Genomic DNA, 24,581 nt, shown 5'->3' with positions numbered 1-24,581 from the left:
GAGAGTGCATCCAAGACGCAGACACCACGGTAAAATCACTGGTGTCGATTTCTGCCCTTTGAGCCTCAAGACGAGAGAGGGCTCAAGAGTCACACCGAAGAAGTCGCACATTATGAAAACCGTTCCTCATGAAAGACAGCACTGACTCACGTTTGCCTGCCAAACCATCTGTCGCTGTTGGCGTACTTGCTGATGATGCCGTCGATGAAGTTCTGCCTGAGGGTCCGATCTTCGGCCGTATTTATCCTCTTCATGATCACCCCAAGCTAACAAGACAGATACCGAGGGAAAGAAGCCTAATTTATTTAATTCCATTTTGAAAGTTTGTTTTGCAGATCTGTCTGCAGAGACACAGAGACACTGTCATTTCTGTTGGACAGCAGAAGTTTACTGAAGACAAATCATCCCAACTTACACCCTCTAATTTCCAAAAGCCAAGCAATGGTATTCTGGCAAGTTTTGTTACACGGGATTTCACGTCTCACTTTGATATACCAAGAATAATCCACTACTTCCTTGTACATGCAGCATGTTCGCACGTTAAGGAAGGATTCAACCAATGTTGAAACTTTGAATTTGTAGCTTCTAATCAAATTTAAAACAAATTTCACATGGATTAGAAGGGAACCATTTGGAATTAAAAACCTCCCTGCCAATTACTGTTTGCTGTGTCACCACCAATGAAGGCTGCACAACAATCTGCAGAACATGTGATGTTAACCACTTCCTGCCGGGGATTCCGGATCTGGACACGTATGCTTCATATGCGTAACAAAAGACCGTACTCGGAACAAAAGACCAGGCTGCTGGAAATTACCGACATTTTTTCACTCTCAAAAGAGGAGATAATCCAGCCTTGTTTCGAAACAGTATACCACGGTTTGGGGCATTTAGAGCGAGCGGATTACCACCAGGGACAAAAGCGCTCCATCACCGCAGTGATGAGCCACACAGCACCACTGCGTGCTAATCTGGCCCCTATTGGAAAGAGGCAGCAGCACACTGAGCCAGATTCGTGAACAAAAGAAAGTTATATAACACCGCACAATCTGGGCTCCTTTTACAAGGCTGCAGGCCTGGCTGAAATACTCAGGCGTCAATAGATTTTGTCTGTCAGGCTAGAGTGGACACCAGACAGTCCTTCAGGTGTTTGTAAGAGTCCAAGTAAATGAAGATAGGAATTTTAAAAAAATTTTGAAAACAGAAACAAATGATGAATATCCCAGCCCAGCATCATCAACATTGATAACTGCCCCGACAGAAAGTGGTTCAGCTTAACAACTGCAAGATTGAAGAGGCATGGAAATTCTTTGGAATATACTCTGGAGGAACAAATGACAAGGTTTGTAAGGTGAGCAGCCCCCCATGACATAAGAAAAATGTCACATCAGTGACATTACATCCACCGAATCCACAATACATAAACAATCTCCTCTCAGAGATTAGTGTAGAAGGACAACCACCTTCTCATTACTCTTGGGCCAACGAGGAAGAAAAGGGCTTCCCTCATTCTCAGCTTACCAATCTATAGGCAGTGAAGCGCACATCAGCCACTCTGTCACCGGCCAGAGCTAGAGCGATGGGGAACAGATGTTCGCAGACGTCGCTGGGATCGTACATGTCACAGAGTAATATCAGCTGCCTGAAATCAAAGGGGGGGGAATAGGGGGAGTGGGTTTATAACATAATCACTCCAAATGATTGCCAATCAAAAATTGCGACCTGCAGGCAATTAATACGGTGAGAACTTACTTTTTTTTTCCCCCTGCCGGGTGATGTGGTTGAAGAAATGGGGGACATCACTTGGGCTTGGATCTCATAAAATGAACCTTAAAGGGTAACTGCAATCAATTTGTTTTAATACAACCCTTGAATATGCACCTTTTGTGTCTCAGTTAACCTGATTTTCAACTTGTGTTTCACCATTTCAAAGGGTATTTGGCTGCTTTTTTGTTTTATGCTAATGAGATTTCCATATTCAAGACTATGATGTAATCCCTGGGAGAAAGCTTGAATGTTACATTGGTTTGTTCACAAAGAAGTCCAGTATTCTTGCTTGACTAAATTTTCTCTTCTTTGTTAATTCAGTGTTGTTTATGTGCATAGCAATGAGTGTGCCCCCAAACTTTTCGCAGAAATGTTTTCAGGAAGTAAATTCTGGGTTCACAATTTTAATAGAAAAACCTTTGCAATGAACCTAGTCTTCCCTGGATGGCATCACAGCAACACCGCCCTCAGTTGTCCAGGAAAGTTTGGATAAGTTTCATTGTTTAAAAAGTGCACTTTTCAGCGCATAATTATAACCAAATGGAGTGTAAAAGAATTTTTTTCATAAAATGAAAAGGAGTCAAAGTTGCAGAAAAATTGTGTCTAGGAAAAATTCACTTAGAAGACTTTTTGGCCTTTTTATTTTCTGTACATATTAGAAAGTGCTCAGTCCTCTTGTTTAGGTACCTTACACTCCGGACACGTGATGAATACAGATGTTATATGTCTTTAAAAATGTAAACCGTTTGAAAGTTAAGGGCTATTAACTTCAGATGTATCTTCATTGACTTTCAAGTTACTTTATACACTTGAGTTTGGCGTAATTTTGTAACATGGATCATTCATCCACTTAAAATGCATCTGCTAGCCCGCTAAAGGCCAGTTCATACTCGCTGCCTACTCACTGTGTACGCAGCGCCAAGGTCTATTTTGAAGTGTCTGCGGTGCATGAAGGAAAGCGCAGAGTGTAACGAAAATGCGGGCCCTTGCACGCAGTAATGGATAGTATGTGCGCACCAAATGTATGCATATTCCGACAAATGAAAATTTTTTACTTTTGTCGGATACGCACACACAGTCAAGACTTGAGAAAAGATGAAAGTGTGAACGTCAAATGCGGCGTTCACATTACATGCTGCGTGTGTGCAAATGCAGCGAGTATGAACCGACCTTAATTTGTAAGTGTAATGGCGGGACCAGATACTACTTTATCTTGTCAATTAATTAACCAAAACTCAGCAAAGCATTTCTCAATTCTTAACTGATTGTTTAAAGTGCAGTTAATTTTGCCCTCCATGACAAGATAAAGAGCGCCTGGGAAACTATGCACCAAGTCTACATTATCGGAAGGCTCAGCTCTACTCCAAACGGCAACAGAGACGTTTTTGACTGGTGCGACCGATGTCACAAGGGTTGGCAGGCCTGAACACAAACTAAGGGGGGAGGGGCAGGGCAAGAAACTCACTCGGCCAGCTCTAGACGAAATCTCCAGTTTCGGGTGTTGTCGGTCGTCAGGAAGTCCGTCATTCTACTGAGATACTGCCTGCGGAGCTCGGGCTTCAACAACTGTTGGGGGGGGAACAAAGTATTCACTGATAAATCTGTTCCAGAAACAACACTAATGAACCTGAACCTTAACCTAACACCCCAAGTATGCGGCATCACAGCCCGTCCAAAGTCGGCGCAAGTCAGCGACTGGACATTTCTTCAAAGACCAAACATTTTACACGTTCACTCCGTTAGAATGCCACAGTGGGTGTGAATTAGCACTATGGCTCGTGACATCCTGGAAAGGGGTGGAGAAGGCTATGATAACTCACCTTAACAAAGTCTGCAAAGTGCTTGAGCACGCCGATGCGGACTTCGTCCAAGTCCCTTAGGAAGGAGTTGAAGATCGGTACCAGGTCCACAGCGGTAACCTCATCGCCTAAGATGAGGGCCATCTCATGGATGGAGAAGGCTAGGGTGCGCCGAACCTTCCACTAGAGAAAGGGAGGTGACAAAGAGGGTATATATAAAATTCTCTATTTCCATTTTGTGAGATCAGCTTTCCTATGAGCCGTGTTAGACTAGGTAACTTTGTGGCAATGGTGTCATGCAATGGCTTGAACCGAATCAATGTTGCAAGGCAGCATTCATATTCAAGTACATTCCCATGATCACGAGTACACCTGTTAAAAGTAGGGGTGCTTCACCACAGGTGCAAATATAACAGGGATTATTGTGTTTGAGATTAGTCTGAACAACCACAATCCTGCTGCCAGACAGTGTCCCAGTCAAGTTTTCCATTGAGTTCCATTTCCATTTCCATGAGTGGGAGTACAGGTACTTCAGCATGAGTATCATGGACGTATCCTGGTCTTGGGTCCAGCGAGCTGAGGGCAAAGTAGTAATTTTACCCTGGAACAACTGTCCAATTTTTTTTTACCCTTCTAAAATCCTCAACCAGCCCACCCTCTCCCAAGAGATTAGGTGATAGTTCCATTCCTAAATGCTGGTGCTTTCAATTCCTTAGAAAACAATTACCAACATGTCTCCGGGGAAGGAAGGCGGAAACTCCCCCCCCTCCCCAATAATGAGTACGAATCACGTTCTTCAGTAAGAATATGAGTTTGGCATTAGATTTCTAACAAATCCAGGACCAGTGTGAAGAGCAAGATACCTCTTATTTTTAATTAAAGGTTTTGCCCTTACCTGACATATAAATTTATAAACACTGTATACTCGGTGCTTGTCCGAGAGCTTGCTAAAAAATACACAGGCTTACTTGGGTGGGACTCGAACCCAAGACCTCCTGCTTACTAGTCCCACCCGAGCAAGGTTGTGAATTTTTTCACAAGCTCTCGTACAAGCATTGAGTATACAGGTTTCTAAATTTATATGTCGGGTAAAGGCAAAACCCATAATTAAAAATTAACATCTCCCTAACGTGAACTACATCTGAAGATATCTCTCGCATAAATTACCTGCATGTCCGAAGCCAACGTCTCATACACCTCCTTGAGACACTTCCAGTTCTTACGTCCCATGGTCAAGGCCACTCCCGGCAGACTGAAGGCACAATGTCTGGCTATCTCCGTGTCCACCGTCTGGGCCCGGCTGGGGTCTGTCATGGACAGGTACAGGTCCAGCAACTCTGCAGGTATTACATCCTGGTGGGAACCCAAACCAAGAAAGTAATTAAGTCAAACCATGGTACACTTAAGAAACGTCAAACCCAATTTACACGAGTGAATGGGCTTCCAACCTTTTTGTCAGACCGGCATTTGGAGTGGTTCGTTGGGTTAGAGCGTTTTAGACCACTAATCCATCAAGTTACCACACTGCTCCACTTTCTGCTACTGCCGACAAGTATCACTATCATTGCAACCTGACAGGCAGAGCAGCCACAGCCTTATATAAAGCACATGACCTTCTCGCATCTTGGGTCACAGAAAGGAAGATCCCTTTGACATTAACAAATGTGGTAATGAATGTGTGTTTAGATGATGGACGTGACAAACCCAAAGGGGGGTTTTTGGTATCAGTGCCGGCGAGGCAGAGTGAGATTTATAAAGATGTCAAAAGCTCTGCAATGGCTTTATTAAAGGCACACTTATTACTTTACACAACTTCACACTTAAGAGGTGAATTTCGTCGACGCTGAACTTGATCAAAGTCTCACCTGGGCCAGCCGGTGTGAACGTTCTGGTGTATGATGCTCGGTAGATGTGTTCACTGAGGGCTCGGAGTCTGACCATTCTGGGGCTACTTCCTCCTCCACGACGCCGTTTCGAAACGTCAGCGTCTTCTCGTTCAGGCGCTGCCCAATCACGTGTGTGCTGCAGATGTTGGAGACCGTCTCCAGGACCTCCTCTGCCTCGTTCAGGTTGGCTTTGTGCACCACCATACCCCCAGTCTCCCCGAGGGGTTGGGAGGCTCCGCTCTGCCCGCCGGCGCTGACGTTTGCATTGCCGTCAACTTCCTTTGCAGGCTGGCTTGCCGTGTCTTGCAATGTGATATCGGAGAGGCTCTCTCCGATTTCTGTCGGGTCCTTCTGGCTCTCATCTAATCTGTCAGCCTCTTTAGTCTGCTCACTCTCGCTGTCACAGCCAGCTCCCAAGTCTGGCGTCCCTGTTGGACTGGCGATCCCTGAATCTGGAGAGGACTTCTGTTCATCCCCGCTGCTCGAAGCAGTGGTTTCTAACGTCAACTCGGCCACTGTTGTGAATCGTTCGGAGGACGGGTCATCCTCTTTGGTGTCTCCACTCTCTGGCAGAACATCAATGACGGGGATGGGATTCCGCCAGAAAAGGAATGAGTCGTAGCTGTTGGACATCTCGGGGGTGACTGACAGCATCCCTTGCTCCGGTGTAAACTCCACATGCCCTAGACCCTGGTGGACATTGCTGGACGCTTGCGCGACCTCCACCGGCTCAGTCTTTAAGGGCACCACGTCACCCTTGTCCTGACCCAGGCCCATCATAACCGAGCTTCCACCGACCGTTTCATCCACTTCCATGGCCACAGCTTGCATTGCACAGTGAGTTCTGGGATCCTGGCCTGAAGACTGGCCAGGACCTGAGGAGGAAGACTGTTGTGATGATTGCAATTCTGAGAAGACTAGAGAGGGGACCTCGTCTGATTCGCTTTCGTTGTTGTCCACCACACTAGCGATTTGAACTGTACCATCAGGATTGTATACTACTTGGACACCTGAGACTAATGGGTCAGCAAAGGTTGAAATAAATGGACCTAGAGTTTGAAAAGCTGCCATTCGAACCTGCACCAAAAATAATTGGAATAAAGAAGAAATGTTATTAAAGTCATAATTACACAGTAAAAAAATGGTACAATAGCATTCCCTTCACAACACTTATTCCAAGCTCAATGACTCTCTCTAATAAAAAGTTTACCTGATCTTGAATGATTCCAAATATTGTAAATAAACAGCAACTTCAGCAAGCACTGAAATCTTGAAATCTCCATTTATTGGGAGTAAGCTTGTGAATTTGTTCCGAAATACAGAATCAAGTAAACATATTCATGCCCACGGAATGGATATTGCATGTACTAAGCCTATCAGAATTTTAAATAAAACAGAGCACCCTCCAAACAGCAGTAACTTAGACAGAACAGAGAAATCCTGATTCTTATAAGTTTCAATCAACATGATCATTCTCAGCTGATTCATGGCAATCAGGTGTGAAAGGCTGGATCACAGGACATAGTTCTGTTCACTGAAACAGAGGACGGACCTACCCATCTGGATTGATCGGTGAGCAGTTTAACAAAAAGCGGGCTGAGTTTGCCCGCCCGTACAGTCTTTGACACCGCCCAAGACACTGCCATGAAGCACTCGGCGCACGCCTTGCGCACTCCCCATACGCCATCCTCACACAGGTCCTCAAACTTGGGCAGCTGTGGGAACGGGGAATTGCCAAGAAATCTCATTAGAAATATGGCCAAGAAAGGTGCTCAATTCTCAAAGGATTGTGAGACACAACTACTGTACAAGCAGGGTACTCAGGGGGCTCCATAATTATGGGGACTACATATGGGTTGAGACATAGACGATAAACATGTAGGGGCCAAAGACATTTTTGGGTCCCACAACAAAGTAACAGTCTGGGAACCAGAGCCAAGTGGGGGTACCAGTCGCTGCGGCCAGTTCATCAACTTGCTAAAAGCAGAATATCTGCATAGCAAATACAGGCTCCCAGCCAAAAGAATACTACCAAAGACTGGTTCTCCGCTCATACTGGCTCAGCACAAAGGCTTGCTGAGCAACATTTCCTGCTTAGCAGCTTAAGGAAACCAGCCTAATGCAACAGAGTTGGGCAGCATGCACATGGGCAATTTTCAATTTCCCCATGCAAAAACCCAAGGAATCTTTGCACGATGAGCATGACACCCTACCCAAGTGCTAGCAGACCATAAAAATATCCTTCTAAAATTTAACATTTTGCTTTTTTACCACTCAGATTTACAACTGTAACTTTTTAAATAATGATCAAAGTTTCAGCTCAATGTACCAGTACATTTTTAGATGTAGAGCTAAATATGGTTGACTCTCATTTTAAAGAACACCGTTATAACTAAATACTGTTGTAAATTGTGAGAATCCTAATTTCTAGAATTCTTGTATTTTCTTTCTTTTTCCATTGCTTTTACAACTAAGTCCTGGTCATACATGTAACAAAGTAATTTGTCTGGTCCCTTTAACTTTTTGAGCTGACTACATTTTTTTATCCTCACCAACTGCTGAGGATTATAGAGTACCCAAGTGACTATGTCACGCACACAATTACAGAGCTGTCGACTTTGGAAAAGAACAATCAGGGAGATGTTTTGGGAAGGGGGATGTATGTGCGAGCATGAAGCGTGAAGCCCTTATGGCATGCGGTCCGGGGCCCGCTTCAGGGCCCCAGAAAATATTGCATTCTAGATGCTCTGTGGTGCAATCTGAGGCATCTCCTGGCCACATTCCTCTTCATTTTGGGGGCAGTGGCTGTCAAGAGAACTAAAAATCTACATGTAGTGGTTCTTCATTGGAATCCTTTTCATCTATGGTCAAATTATTTTCTGGTCCGACAACGTGAAACGTCAGCAAAATTTTAGTGCAGAAGCTGTCAGGTGCATTTTTATATACCTGTCTAAATAACATTTAATATAAAGTTTCAGTTCATTACTCTTTAGCAGGTAGGAAACTTGGTTGCAAATATGAAATTTCCATTTCCTTACTGCTTATTGCTGCCTGCTAGTTGAAGGCTGAGGACTGGTGGACATAGATGGTTGCTCTACTGATTATTTGCTCTGTGGATGCTTGCCCTGTGGATGCTTGCTCTGTGGATGCTTGCTCTGTGGATGCTTGCCCTGTGGATGCTTGCTCTGTGGATGCTTGCTCTGCTGACTTGTAATAGCATCGTACTGATCTGAAGACATGGCTCACATCCTGCTTAGTGAGGCATGTAGACTGGGCTTCAGAGTCAGTCATGTTCTTGATGTACTCACGAGCATCTTTGCCAATCATAAGATCTGCATCACACTTCTGATTCTCTTCCTTTCCATATTCCTCTGACTTCAGATCTGATGAAAACTTCACAACCACTGATGGCTTTACGAATCTGAGAAGCAACTCCTGTAGGACCCTATTTAACTCTCTATGAAGGATATGTATGCATGGCTCCTCTCTCTGTAGAAGCAGGTTAATTTGATGAAAAATCTGGTTACTGTACCCCTGAAAAAAGGAGTACAACTTTGTCTGAGGTGAGCTAAATAAGCGATGAATTCTTGTTAAGCGTGACTCCTGCAATTGGGCTGAAGAATGTCCAGAGCTACATGCAGATTTTAAGCCAGAGCATGTCAGCTTTGGTGGGCAATGATCCTTCGGGGCTTGTGTTGATTTCCTTTTCAATGTAGATGTTTTCACCTTATCTGTAGATGCAGCCCTCTGTTGTGTTATTTTAGGTGTGCTGTTACTTACAGATGATACTGTTTTTGATACAGGCCCATCAGTTGGTGACACTTATTCCGGTGTTTTATTGCCACTTGTACTGGGTGAGCCTTGAGTTGTTAGAGCTGCTGCAGGCTTGATGATTGATGAGTTGAAGAACTTGGTTTCTGCATTACTTTCACTGATACTTCCATTTTCATGCCAGTTTTCATCTCTTCCTTGAAGAATGATTCGAGTGGCTTCCACTGTTCTAGAAGTCGATCAATACAAACCCTCAGGGAGAGCCATCGTGGTGTTCCATATTTCAAGATTTTCTTGACACCTGTCTAACGCAAACTTTGGTGAGACTTCAAGACTTTGAGGCGCTTACTACTTTTTTCAGGATAGTAGTACGAATCTACTAAAAAATCATCAATGGCTATTGGTCATGTTGGTAGTGATTTGGCTGATTTTTCTGCTGTGTTGTGTGCCATGGACAACCAAGTAGGTGGCACTGGTTGTGTTGGTTTTTCACAAATCATGCGACACCCTTCTTTTTTCCAAGCATCACTGATGCATTATTTGCTGCAAATGCAACACAGTTGGACCAAGGTATTTTCTCTTTTGATAGTTCTTGGTCAAAGACTTTATTCTTGCCTGTAGAGGAACCTTCAGTAGGCCTAAGTTAGAACTTAGAAAAGCTTGAACAACCTCTCCTTTTGCATCATCATACAGGCTTAACAAGACAGGATAGAGCTGGTCAGAGCCGCCGTCATTTGATCCATCAGTAGCAAGACTGAATGGAGAGGTACATGCTTTCTCTCTGCGACGATGGAAGCGGTATTTTTACTCATGGCATTCACGATTGCTGCCGTTTTCGTACGAGTACAGCTGCATTTTGCAGCGATTTTTTAATCGGGAAACATTTTTCCGAAATAGAGGGCCGACGTGGTCGGATGATGCTATCGGTAAATTAGCCAATACCTTTTGTAGCAGATTTCACTTAGGCAAAGTCCTGGTGTTTCTCTGAACCAATGTGTCGGAAGATATCGTTGCGACCTCCACTCTTCATGGATATATCACAGCTACATACAACACAAAATGCAAAAAATTCCCCCGTCTCCAATTTCCGTATGCAGGGCATTCTCCGCTGTATTCTTCTCTGTAATTCTGCAGATATTTCTTAGCCTTTGCTGAATCTTTTGACACCATTTTGACCACACAATGAGTCGCGCCTACCGCGTCAGCGACCAACCTTGTTCCCATAGGAGCAATCTTGCCGCGCCATGTTGGTTCTGACCATGCTTGGGGTCGAGGTTGCTGCAGCATGTACTCGTGACACCAGCTATGTGTGCATGTGTGTGACAACCGTCTGGAATCCATCTGCCAAATATGGTGTCTACACCAAGAGTGGCAGCAATTCGCTGGTGACAGACTCTTCACTGGTCCACATTTGGGAAAATACAAAAGTTTATACGCTTACAGGTTACCAGTTGTGTAGACTTGAATCCAGGCCCAATGTACAAGCGAGATTCATTGACAAACGAAATTAATGTACATTCGAATGGCTCTCTCCCACACTGAGAAGTGCATGACTCCGGTATATACTCTTGTACGGAGTCTAGTTTTCGACAACGGAAATGACAGCGCCTGTGTACACGTACATACAGTTTATGCATGTAACACATAATTTTCGATTTAAAAAAGAGCAGACACATTCACAACAAAATATTTTCATGCTAAGTTTTATTACAACTCCGACTGTGGCAATTCAAAAAGACAGGTAAATATAAATTTGCATACACAAATTGACAATCCGGGAGATTTTTAACATGTGCTGCGAGGCAGAAGAACGACCGATTTTCTGGGAGTCTTCCGCAACATCCGGGAGAGTAGGCAGCTCTGCAATTATGTGCGTAAAAGGCATGAGAGCAAGTACCAGCACGTGAACCAACACGCACACGTACTCCATTCGATTTCATTACACTTTCCAGTTTAAAATGACATCACACTTCGGCATTCTACAGCCAAAGAATGTAAATATTCCCCGTTTAGCAACAACGACAACTACTGGCAGTGCAATCATGCACCGAGTCCACAGTAAGCCACGTCTGAATGTTACAGCTGTGGTTAGAAAATAACTTGTGTGCCTATAGAAGCTACTGAAGCCACTTCCCCTAGACAAGTGTCAAATTCAGCCACAGCCAGTGGATTTGGACATAGCCATATTATGCAAGGCAAAAAAAAACCACACATCACCATGTATCATACAAACAAGTGTAATACCAAAGTGCAAGCTGCAGCACAAACATGACATCGATAGGAAAATGAGCTTACTAGCAAATCTTCTGTTGCTTCTTCACCCACAACGTTACAGATATCTCCAAAGTTGGCGGCACACACCTGGTAACAATACAAGCAAAGGGGTAAATCATTTTCAAAATTGACACTGAACATCTTCACATTCTGTGTGTGCTGGATGCATAGCCAAAATCTAGAATGTTTTCTTTGAGCAAGACTGGGCCTTCCTGACTAATTGCCAGGTTCAAGAAACTGGAAAATAAATCCACCGCTTGAAGTTTTTTCCTGGGGACAGTTTTTCTACTATTTCAACTTTATTTAGCAGTATCTCGCCCTGCAAAAAAAAAAAATAAAAAAGCACAGTAATAAACTCTGTAATAAAATGAAAAATAAGCGGACAACTGTCAAATGATTTTGACAATCTCGGACATATAACATTGCAGAACACTAAAGACGCTTAGCTTAATTTTGCCACAGGAAAACGTTGAGACCCACAGTGTCGACAATTTGAAAATTTGTTCATATTCAATTTTTTTTTCAAATTGTTACTGATGATATTTTTACCATTGTAAGTACTCTTTTAAATATGCACGTTAACAGAAATAGAACAAAATAAAACTAGGCAATACAAGTTTAATTTCTCAAGCAAGAAGCTTCCAAGTGGCTCTTCTTTAGCATCTCAAAACTATACTGTACACACTTGTACTTCTGCATCTTGAAATTGGTTTCAAACATCAACTAAAATAACTGCCAAGGCACATTCCTATCAATTGCCAAGAGAGTAAGGTCATTCACACAACCATGAGGTCAGGTCCACATCAAAGACTGCACAGTTCAGTCACAAACCCCACAAGAAGAACAATCTCTCCATCATTATTTACCCCCAGGATTTCGTCCTTTTTACACAAACCAATCCGACCTCCTCCAATCACATGACTCTGTGCAGAAAAAACCGGCCGCCTGTATCCTATACCGTCTTGCACAGCCCCCCCAGGTCACAACCGCTTTTCCGTCCAAAGACCGACAGACATCGGCAACGGGCAAGATCGGTAACACAACTTACAAATCCATCCTTTATTCTCCCCTCCACTTCCCTCTAACACCTATCAAAGTCCCCACTGCCGGGCCAACGATTAGATTACCAGCATCTTTAGCACGTGAATTAGGTCATTAGAGCGAGCGATAATGTGATTGTTATATCCGGGGCCTGCCTGCGGGTGCAAGCAGCAAGAGGCTACAGCAGGGGGGGGGAGGGGGAAGGAGGGAAATGTCAGGGGGAAGCTAACCGGATTATCCTGGGTGAGGGCTTGCAGAAACACGGTTCGCGGTCTCAGCGGTGGGAGGCTGGGGGAGAATTTTTCACGGGAGGAGGGGAGTGAAGAGGCATATTGGAGTCCGTAAGACAATGACTTGACTTCAAAACAGAATTACCGGTAATTAGGCAAGTGTACAGAGAGTTGCTCTGTGCATGCATAAAAAACTGATCCTTCCTCACATCAACACTCACATGTCCAGCAGATCCAATGTCTGCAGCCCCCTTTTTCAGTGTTATCAGTCTAGTTTATGTTTAACCACTGATTAATATTCAAACAAAGCCTGGCTTATCTTCCGTGGAACAGCTGGAATGATCAGTCGTCATTTTACATGTAACTATTTCTGGAATAATTAAATTCCTCAAAAGACTCTCTTGCTGTTTTATCATTAAAATTTAACGCTTGGTTCTACTGTTCTCGAAAAGAAGATAACCAAACAAGCGAAGAGAAACCTTAATCCGTAACCATCCAGATGCTGTATAAATTACAAAGAATTTTGCTCCGTTTGCTGGTTAAAGTTAATGCCCTCAAAAATTTCTCTCCTAATATGAGCACTTACTATTGGGTCAATCAACTCATACAATGTTTAACAAAAATAATATAACGACAATAAGACTAAAGATGATCCTACTCTGAGCCTTAAAAAGTATCAAGTGCACTAGCCCTTTAATTTGGCTACGCAGGAAGAAAAACTGCACAGATATCAAACCAAAAAACAAGGACAGCTGAAACAACTAACCTTTCGTATATGAAACATACTATCTGAGCAGAGTTCCGTGAACTGGGGAAGAAACTGGTTGAGTGTGATATCCTTGCCAGCCAACGGTGCAACTTTACTCATGAGCTGTAGAGCGAAAGGACAACAGATTACAAACGTTCAGAGCACTTATACATACGCGTACGTGTATGTACATGAACAACCATTACAGGGAATCTCAGTTGAGTATTTCACAAAAATGAAATAATGTGCTTCTGACCTGACAGCATCAACAGTTACAATGAACATTATTTTAAGCTTTATAAGCTTCCTTTGTAAGAAGATTCAAGCACAGGACAGGAAAGATTAGAAAAATTGCCTGAATGTTGATTTTGGGGAGATACATGTACAGTACGTTTCCTCGTTATCTTGGGATAAAGTTAGTGTGCATCTTGAAAGCCAGGACACTCCTGTTCCGCTGGCAATGTGCCGGTTCAGACATGATGCATTCCTGGGGGGGAGAACTAGAAGTATCCTGTGTATCCTCCGGGGTGCCGTTCCTGAGTTAGGGTGTGTAAAGGCAGATGTTCCCGAGGTGTTGTTAGAAGAACATCCCCCTACCCACAATGTGGTATATTTTGTATCACTTCTGGCCAATGTTAGAGCCACCGGTTCCGTTTCCGTCGCAAGAGCAGCAGCACCGTGGTGAGAGACACAGTAGCGAGATGGTTTTCAAGATTCACAATCTCACTACCCATGTCTTTCACACGGTACACTGCACAGAGTGAGCGCCAGCGTATCAGAGACACAAAGACACAGAAGAAGAAACAGACGAGACCAGCAGGGACACGGACACCTCCCGTTAATGCCACCACAAGCAATACAGACAAATTGGGGGGAAAATGTATCAGGGCGAACAGTTTAATGGAACCACCATCAAATAAGAGTATGAAAAATGCTTTTTTACATAGGTCACCAAACAACGCAAAGATACTTTTTCAGCAAGATTTGCACTGCCGACCGTATACTAGCACATACAAACTAAATGGTGGCCCCATTTCACACAAATTGCAGTGAAGTCACACGGAAATAGCGATGGTGTGTGTTTAGTCTAAGATAACTATGCTAGCCACAGAGCATTTAAACACCACAATTTATGACATCTGTGGCATACTTCTGGCCAAGAGAGCTAGGAAGAGAAGAACTCAAGCAAAGACAGGACACTGAAGGAGTACTCACTGCGACAGCTTCATTACGGTAGTCTTCCGAGCTGCCTTGCCCAGACAGCTGGAGGATGATGGGACAGACTTGCTCCTCGATGTCCTTCTTCTCAATCAGATCTTGTTCTAAGAGGACGAGCAGTGCGGCTTGACTCGTCTTGCGCACCTGCGTGAGTGGTGGGCGGGGGCAGGGCAAGGAGAAAGGTGACTGGATTAGTGTTCACTGTTACCACATACTTCTAGGATATATCATCGCTGGACATTAGCGAGGTTTGGCAGCAAGTTGACAGAAATGTGTGAGCGGGAATTGCAAAACATCTCCGTGCATGACAATGCATAAAGGCCTTTCATGTTCATGTTGACATTCACATACATGTTGTTATTACTATTATTATTATTATGGTTTATTTAAACCTTCCCGTCGCAGCCCTGAGGCTGAATTGTGGGCCAGTGTACACTCATAAAACCAATAATTGCTAAAAAAAAATCTTAAAGAAAAAATTTATTCAGATAAAATCACTCGTTATAAAAATTCTAAACATTTTAAACAAAACCAAGTTCTTTAAAATGTCACTATTACAATCATAAACAATTAAAGTGGGATGCACAATCTGCAATCAGAAAATTCCAAGTAGTTCTCATTCAGTAATTTAACCACAGTTTGACTAGCTTAACATGTACATGTACATCTCCGTAGAATATGCCACTGATCCTTGACAACTACCACATTATGGCTACAAATTCTTCAAACAGTCCCTCCAAGTCAAATGAGAAACGTAAAACAAGTCTCACAATGACAACAACTATATATGAAGTGATAAATAAACCCCTACTGTAGAGAAATGTATGCAGAATGCTACGCTGCATTGTATGGTTATGAGCAGCAAAGTACTGTACTATGAGAGTGGATAACAGTGTCCTATGCTTGCTATTAAAAAAAAAATGTTTTCCTTTGTACAGAAAACACAGGAACAATGCATGTTTTTCTTCTTGGAGGAAACTGGAGACAGAAATAATACATACAGTGTATCTACAGCCTCGCGGCAGGGCAATTAGCATTACGGCAGAGAAAAGTCGCATGCAACTTCAACTTTGAGGATGAAATTGAATCTACCTTAGCATAATGTGTGTGTGAAAATAGAAAAACTTGATGTCCAGAAGCACTTCTATAAACCCTTAAGAATTCACTGAGAGGGATTGGTAGGTTTTAAAAGATTCGGGCGGCTTGGCCTGGCCACTTTGGCTTTACATTGTAAAGTAAAAAGAGCTAGGCAAGTGGCTTTATAGAAGTGAAGGGAATAAGCTACAGGATTCCTGCCAAGAAAAGATTTTACATGATTCATAAATCTTTTTTTAAATGCCTGAAGAGTTAGGATTTCAATCCTAAAAGAAATTACAGCAATGCTAGGAACTGAGGCTTCAACCAATACCAAAATATTGGAACTCCCAGCCCAGGGACAATTAGAGATAAAGGAAGAGAACAGGTGCAAAGGTGCCACATTCTTCTGAGCCAGCACTGACACCCCATGGGTCCCAATAACAATACCAGCTGTGTGTCAGGTCTGGGGAACAACAGGGGAGATGAGCTGATTCTGGTTTGCCAGATGGTATTATCTGCATGGAAGGAGCTGGGTGGGTGCAGGGTGTGGGGCTACCGGTGATGAGTGACTCAATTCATAATTCACTTCGACAAGGGGTAATGTATTTGTCTACAACGGGACTTTTTGAATTTTTTGAAAGAAGATGGAAAGAACAGGATAAGCCAGGTGGAAGCAGATCCACTTCAAAACACATTGTGCCATTGAAATGTTGGTCTGGGGTCAGAAGATGAACATGTAAACAGCAAACATGTAACTCAAAAGAGAGAAGCACTTACCCCCTCCCCCCCAAAAAAAACCCAGAAAGTGCTGTTGACCAACTCAACAGATACAAGTAAGACCACATTATATGAACACTGATCTGCAAGCAGGAATGATAGGAAGTATGAAATCAGTTTTCGATTGAATGAGTACAAAAACTGAATGTCCCTGGACAGGAGGAAGGTAAATGAGCAAAAAAAACAGAAGGCGGACAGTCCCTGTATTACTTCCTGTAGACAGTGATTTTCTTGCCTTCTTAACCACTGAGGAGAAGATCTGTTAATCACTTGGGTAAGTTTGAGGCTTCAAACCATCTGATCTGATGGATAAGCGAAACATGCCTGCATCGCACCTGGTTGTTGGTATCGGTGAGGTAGCGGACAACCAACGGGAGGATGTAGTCCTGCACGGTGTTTGGGAAGAAGCCACGATTTTCTTGGCACAGCATGGCAATGTGAGGAATCTGTTCCATCAACTCGGCTCGGACCATAGGCTCTGCGGGAGAAGGAAAAACACAAAATGCCCAATGAAGGCCAATATCTGGTTTATCCGACCTGAACAAAGCTTATGAATGTACATGTACCCCCTAGCCTTGCTACCGGTATGTCAATTCAGCTCAGATTACAGGCTCGGTAGGTACCAGTAGATAGCAGTGTTGGATTCGAGTCCATCACAAGTCCCTTCACAAGTCCAGTCATAAGTAACAGGGTGAACAATGACAAGACAACGCTTTTGTCAACGTCCATCTAAGCAGCTTGTGAATTGGCTTAAAACAGGCAGACTTGATAGACTTGTGGATGGACTTAGAGTGATTTGCAGGGACTTGTGATGGACTCGATTACAACACTGGTACGTACCGGTAGATGGGGGGGGGGAGAACATGCTGAAACCAAAGGCAATTCATATCCGACTTACAATGTATCTGCTCTGTACACAACTTAATGACGGTGGCACATGGCCAAGCATTGATATCCCTAGCTGGGTATTGGAACATGTAAATGTACTTACATGTACAAAACACTTAGTTTCATTAAATACTCCCGAGTGAAGCTTTAAAACTGTATGCCCTGGCCAGTCCTGCTTTGAGGGGACAAGCTATTTGGTTGAGAAATTTGGGACCATGTTGTGAGGATAAATACTGGCCCCTATGATGAATCTACCCCAATAATCCCACAACTACACTGTACAGTTGTAAGTACTTACAGGTATGTGTGCACATGAACATGTGCGTAATGTACATGTACATGTGCCGGTACCGCACCTATTAAAATTTGCATTTGTGAAACAAATTACAATCGGTGGGAAATCGTTCCAAACCACTGTACCGGTAGCATCAAAACCAGACAGAAACTGTGTTGCCAAACTAAATTTATACGGAGATGCCAAGCTCAGTCTAAAGTCCATGCAACAGAAGTTGGGCCATACAGTCCCAGATCCATCAAATTCTTGCCAAACCCACAGCCTTTGGAGAATTGGAACCACTCAAGGTAAAGACACCTTGAAGGAGCCTCATTGTTTTAAGAGTTGGGTAGACATCATGTCCATTGCTGAGACAATGCCCATACAAACTCATTCTGTACATGCACTTGCATCAAATTATTTCAGTCCTTAACTAAAACAAGACGGGGGAAACTATTACCCAGTTGAGCTGAGACAGTTCTTAGTCCGGAATCCATGATATAACGGTACGGATCAGCCAAGTACACGTAGCAACGACACAAAGACCAGGAATGGACAAGGTGAAAACAGGAACATGCATGTCTGAGACACTAAAGCTCGTGCCAAACGTGCTCCCTAACTGTACCACTGTGAAACAGAAAAAAGGATGATTCATCTCTGGCAGAGAGAGAACCACCATCGCTGAAAGAGAGGGAACACAAGTATATCACAACGAATCAATGTCACCTTCTTTCCAGTGGAAATCAACAAAGAACATCCAGGGGGGGGTAGGAAGATGCGACGTCATTTTGTTCCAAGACAGCGTTCCCAATACTGTATCATTTGTTGAAGCTTGTCATTCTTTTTTTTTATGAATGGCGTGTAATGGGATATTGGGTAAGGGGTACAAGGGGGACAAATTATTGGCAATTCATAAAATGTGCCAGGGGCGAAGTCTTGTCTGGTTAGTCAGCCAAGTCGATGACAGGCGACAACAGTGACACTGCACGTCTCCGATTATGATTCATCCCCTATTGGTAGCAGGGGTGTAGGCTTCACCCAAGTGCATTCACGAGTTCAATCAAAAGCATGATACACTGATTTCTGAGTTCAAACAGGCCAATTGTCTGGAGTGCCCAGAACGACTTGGACCATTCTTTGTTGCTGTGAGACATACTCGTACAAATCATGCACGGACACATTTCGCTGAGAAAACACAGATCTCTGAAAAATATTGTTACACTTCACCACTCCTTATAAACCACAGCTTGAAAATAAAGTTACTGTACTTATGATCAAGCTTGACATCACAGAATTTACAGCTGGGTCATTCTAGGTATAAATTTTGGGTCCTAAATTGTGACATTTTTCTGTCCCTGTTACCTCTGACATGTATACCATCTGACATGTTTGACAAGGGATTTATCACTGAAATTGATTTCAAACTGTTTCTATTGGTTTGGCAGGTACTTTGCAGTACTTTTTCAGTTTTGGAAATTAAACAGTGAGTTCTTAACATTAAAAATCATATGTCAGACGTAACAGGGACGGGAACAAAATTGGACCCCCAATTTATAAAATGACCCACCTGTTTGCAAGGTGGATGAATGCTTGTTCACTTGAGAGGGAATTTCTCTTGTTGTTGCCTGGTCTCATGCAAGCAACAACAAATAGCAAGCCAAAACTTTCTTCGAGATGTCAGGAAGAGCTGATATGCATGTACATGTACGGTTGCTCTGTGCCTGTTCCAAGAATCACACACAAACACCTGTCATAGATGTAGGGTACTTCCTTACCACCAATGGTCTGGGGTTTTGAGGCATACAACACTGAGTCAATTCAACTTCTTGGACTTGCAAATATTCGACCTTTCATTTGATTGCATATTCAAAATTTGGTGAAGCCACATTGCCACAAAAACAGGAAAAACAGCTGGCAAGTGTGTGTGGGCTAGCCTTCCTTGTGGAGTTTTGGGAGTGGGATCTGTCCCCTCCCGTAGCTAAAGGAGGGGGCTGGAAATCGGGACCACTAATTTTGGGGTGTAACTGGTGATTTAATTCCCCAAGTCTCAGTGAGATCACACATCACAAAGAGTCAAAAATAGAAAAAACAGAGAAAGAGTAATACATTAGCTTCACCGTGGGCCAAATGCGGCAGCGGATTTTATGTTTTCTCTTGACACCTCGACATACTGGTACGGTACCTTTCTAGAATACAATTCTTAGCCAAACAACTGAACTTTTTTCCCTCTACATATTCCACCGACTTTAACCTCCAAATACTCAGTTTTGAAAATGAATATTTGATGATCATTCAAATATTTGAAACTTACGCGTACATATTCAGCACAGCTCTGGCGTACACGTAAAAACTCTGACCATGCGTACGATCTACATTTAGGCCTACACTGTACATGAAATGTACTGGTACATACATGTACTCGGGCCAAAACGCATACTTGCTACGAAGTACCTTCCATATTCAGGTCTCGCCTTCCTGTGTCTTCCTGGGCTTTTGCACGTTGCAATGTCTCACACACTGACACACCACGCATGGCAATATGATCAACGTGCTTGTCAACAGTACAGTCAACACTGTCCAAACACGGCGCATAAAGGACTATCCTAGAAAATTCAAATCTTTTGTAACTAAGATATTTGCATGTCAGAAAGGACAAAACCAGAGAAGACTACAAGAGAGGTACCCGGTATGCACTCCGCCCACGTACCACACAGTGAGCATGTGCAACACATGTAACACATTGACGTACAATGCACATTCACGGAACACCGGAGATGTACATGTACTTGTACCCGTATGCATCTCCAACTCATTAGGGCTTACACAGCTTGATCAACTGTCCAATTTACGTACACCTTGTCAGCACTCAGATCACTGCCTAAGACCCGTGCTTCCTGGATGTTGGTTTCCCAACCTCCAATTAGTGCCAGTTTTTTTTCTCCAAACCCGGATAACGAATCGTGAGAAACCTATCAGAAACTATGACCTTGTTGGGTTGAAACCCAATGCAGCTCATCATTATCTTTCCGTTGGCTTTTCCTCCATGACCAATTGGACATTTTTTACCCTGCTACCGACTCGCACACAAGTTCTGAAGTGTTTTGGGGTTATACATACACGTACATGTACATGTAGAGCAAAGCAAGAGAACATGTCTCTCAGGGCCCATCTGACTCTCTTGATTCAGCCTTCCAGCAAATCTGCCCCAAATTACGCTCACCTCTGGGGGTTCAAGACTGTACAATATCCTTATGTACTCGTACATGTACTTCGAACACTGCAGAACGTTGTAATTGCCAAGAATCAAAGGATTTTAACTTGAAGAAATGGAAGGAAAAAACGATACGTGACTCCAAATCCAGGCTCGCATGGATGTAAAAAATTCGGTATTTTGGCATTTTTTTCCCCTGCCAATAATGATTTCAGTTTGAGCGCTTTAGTAAACTGATCAAAAGAGCAATTTCATGCAAAGAATCTTTGCCATGAAGGGCAATCAATCACTCTTGCCCAATTTGGTTCTACTTGCGTGCTTGATGGTTTTCTAGCCAATACTGTTCATGTACCAGTTCAGCCTGGGTTTGCAACGGAGCATCAGATGCACATAGCGGTATTAGCCTTCTTCTACTTCGCTGCAGAGCATAATCCATACATAAAGCCGCTAATTGATTGAACAAGATAGAGCTTTTAAGCGGGGTCCTGCGCCGGGCCGTGCCAAGACTCACTCCAGCATCACCCCCCCTTACCAAGCCTACCCCAGTCAATAATTAAACCCCCTCCTGGCACTCAGCCATACCTAGGCCCACCAGCTCTAGATGGGGGGGCCAGATAAGCCGCCCTTCTATCTCATAACTTAGCACACCTCCGCCGCGCCGACAGTGAGGCTCTATTTAATTATCGGTTCTTGCCGACTGTTCAATGCACTTGACATCCCACGGGCTACTGCAACCAATACAAAAAGACATACCGGGTACATGTACACGTAGCAACCAAGGAGAATGAAACTACGATTTTTGGGGGCTGCATTTTAATTTGGAGTATGAACCAGGATGGAAACTTTTCAATGTTAAAGCGCTGATGTTTACATGAGCTGTGTGCGAATAAACATTCTACACAAAGTCAGCGCCAAAGAATGAAGCAACTGTAAAATTACCTTAAGCCTGCCTGCCAACGATCTGTATTGTGCAAATAATGAAATGTTAACGAGTGCAGTGGTATAAGGACAGTTTCATGACCTGAGCATTGGGAGGGAACATTTCATCTGTCGCAAAATGAAACTACCGTATTCTTAGCAATGCACAACTGAGAAGCATTCACATTGTTTTTGTACTACGCCTGAATCAATCCAGAAAAATCCCAGTACTAACTGAATAAATCCGGCCTCAAAAAATTCTTGCATCTTTCATGAATTCAGAAATGACAGAGATTTACATGTATTCAGACGCTGCACGTACCCGGTACATGTACACAAACAGCCTTGATGAGTGGGTGGACAGCGGTAGCATTTATTTACATGTACAAGTAAATGTCTCAGACAGAGCACAACACATTTACCACATCTTTAATTTTAACCATCATAAAGTTAAACTTACTAACTCTAACCTTCCCTAACCACGCAGAATTGAACACCAGTAAAGTGTGTGAATTTGTGGCACTGGGTACTGTACGTCCCGTAACTGCTTGTGCTTTAACATGGGTTCAGGCATACCCAAAATAAACAGAGTCCAACAGTTTTTGGGCACAGTTTACCATAGGGTGTTGGAATTTGTGTGAATGGGTATGGTTCCTAGTAAATCACTCTGGGGAGTTTGGGTTATCAACCACTGTACCAGTATGTAGGCGTGTGACGTGATTGTTGCAATTGGGAGACGTTACATAGATAGCAGTAGGCCTACCTTTCATATTAAAGAATTTCGCCCTTCAGCGACGTATCCAAAACTCCAAATAAACAAAATTCACAGACAATGTTACTTTGTTCCTTTACCTGGGCTATGCTTTAAGCTACTGCTATAAATTCTAAATTCAACCCCTGGTCACAACTCAATCCCATCTCAGCCATGAGAGGACTTTAACAGTGTTATAGCTGCGCCAGTCAGTGACGGTTGGGGATCTTCACCACACCGTTCTACCGTCTGGCACTAAGCTTGCTGAAACAGCACACCGACAGGCACAGAAATCCTTACAAATCTCAGAAAAAAAGATTAGTCACTGTGAAAATTTCACATTTTTACCTGGAAGAATAAAAAAATTGAACTCTTAAATCAATTTGGAAAGAAAAACCCACTGAAAAAGTGATCTAGAGTCCCCATAAGCGGGCCCCTGGACCCCCGGCTGTGACCCACAATACCTGGGTTTCTTTACTCCCTCCGTTCGCCATTACTAATTTGCCCTGCACTAAAATATGGCTGGCTATAACACCGAACCTGCATTCTCAACTTAACATCATCACACATCCTATGAGAGCGAGAGGACGGACAGATCCACTGCTGCAGTAGTAGGAGATATACAGATTTGAAATTTAAAAAAAAACCACCACTCAGCTTTCTTCATCATGCAAGTTCTTTTGAGCATGGTCGTAAGTTCTGAGCATGGTTTTCAGTTCTTACCCTGGTCCTCTGAGAGTCGCAACATGGTGTCCAGGGCCATGTCCCGTTCCTCCTGGTCACAGAGTGTCCGCAAGGCTTCCAGTAAGATCCTTGTTGCCGTTTGTCTGGACAGGAGAAAAAAAAAAGCAGAGAAGTTTGTGAGTACAGGACAGCGTTGTAATCTGGCCCATGCCTTTCACGACACTAGTCCTAAGTTAATGTGAGCACAGTGACAAAGGAATGCCCTTGTCACAGTTCACTTCAATAGCTTGTGACTTGGCAGATTGACTTTTGCTGGACTTATGATGGACTCAACTACATTGTACAACACTGATCAAAGAAAAATCAACTTCTTTTCCATAGTCGCACATAACTTTCTGTGTTGATAGGGTACAAGATGGATTATGAGGCATGTTAACAATGAAGAATGTTTCTTAAGGAACATGTACATTTCTTTTGAGAAATGACACAAATCGTGCTTAATCCCCCCCCCAAAAAAAGATTTTTGGTGTGGGTCTTATCAGATATTCTACTTTGGAAACAAGCAAACTAAAACTACAGGTACATCTGCATCTTCCATTTGTGTTTATTTTGATGATTAATCAGCACATTTACATATACATGTATGTGCTTGTACTTTATTGGGCAGTACATGTTTGAGCAAGCTATAGGAAAACATACAAGTTGGCAGGCAATTTAGCACTCAGTACCACACCATAACAAACCTGTCATAAAATTGTACAAGTTACCTGTAAACAATTTCTGGAAATCATAAATTAAGAACATTCCAATGCATTCCCTCTCTAAATTCCAGTGCTCCTGACAGCTGCAACGCAATCCCCAAACAACCCTAATCTTGCAGATCACCAGGCAATCCACACTATCGATACCTCAATCAGCATGCATAGGCCAGCTCTAAACTGGCACTACACTTGGCCCGATCGTCTATCAAATTACTCAATAATTCAATATTGCTGTGCGGCCTGTGCACACCCGCTGGTACACTCCCGAGGGCCATGTGGTGCCAATAAAAGAGCGTATGCACACAGGCAGCAGCACACCTTGGGGAGTAGAGGGACTAGACCTGGTGCCAGATATTGGCTGACCTTTTTGGGTGGGAATGCACCCCCCTCAGCTTGATAACATCAACGGAAGGGGGGGTGGGGAGATTTCAACACAGTCTGTAGCCCTGTGGATGTTACCACCACCACCAACGCATGATCCGCCAAGGGCTAAAAACAACCTACGA

General features: G+C 43.3%; 1 protein-coding gene across 5 annotated transcripts in view; it reads right to left on the bottom strand.

Moving 5' to 3' along the window:
• The window catches only part of ppp4r1 (protein phosphatase 4 regulatory subunit 1), a 71,821-nt gene that overhangs the window by 6,980 nt on the left and 40,260 nt on the right, over positions 1-24,581 (bottom strand). For all 5 annotated transcript variants that reach the window (XM_022248645.2, XM_022248644.2, XM_022248643.2 and 2 more), the window contains 12 exons: positions 23,354-23,457; positions 16,924-17,066; positions 14,732-14,878; positions 13,535-13,639; positions 11,519-11,584; positions 7,009-7,167; positions 5,432-6,529; positions 4,734-4,919; positions 3,588-3,749; positions 3,233-3,333; positions 1,522-1,642; positions 151-266 (listed from right to left, as the gene is read on the bottom strand). In XM_022248645.2, the coding sequence (XP_022104337.2) occupies positions 151-266; positions 1,522-1,642; positions 3,233-3,333; positions 3,588-3,749; positions 4,734-4,919; positions 5,432-6,529; positions 7,009-7,167; positions 11,519-11,584; positions 13,535-13,639; positions 14,732-14,878; positions 16,924-17,066; positions 23,354-23,393 (2,444 nt within the window). In that variant the 5' untranslated portion in view covers positions 23,394-23,457. The remainder of the gene's footprint in view (positions 1-150; positions 267-1,521; positions 1,643-3,232; positions 3,334-3,587; positions 3,750-4,733; positions 4,920-5,431; positions 6,530-7,008; positions 7,168-11,518; positions 11,585-13,534; positions 13,640-14,731; positions 14,879-16,923; positions 17,067-23,353; positions 23,458-24,581) is intronic.

Source organism: Acanthaster planci, linkage group LG06 (genome assembly GCF_054643075.1).
Source record: "Acanthaster planci isolate LZ-2023a linkage group LG06, COTS_SCS, whole genome shotgun sequence".
NCBI lineage: Eukaryota > Metazoa > Echinodermata > Asteroidea > Valvatida > Acanthasteridae > Acanthaster > Acanthaster planci.
Note: the sequence above shows the minus strand (reverse complement) of the source record. Positions and strands in the feature narration are given on the sequence as shown.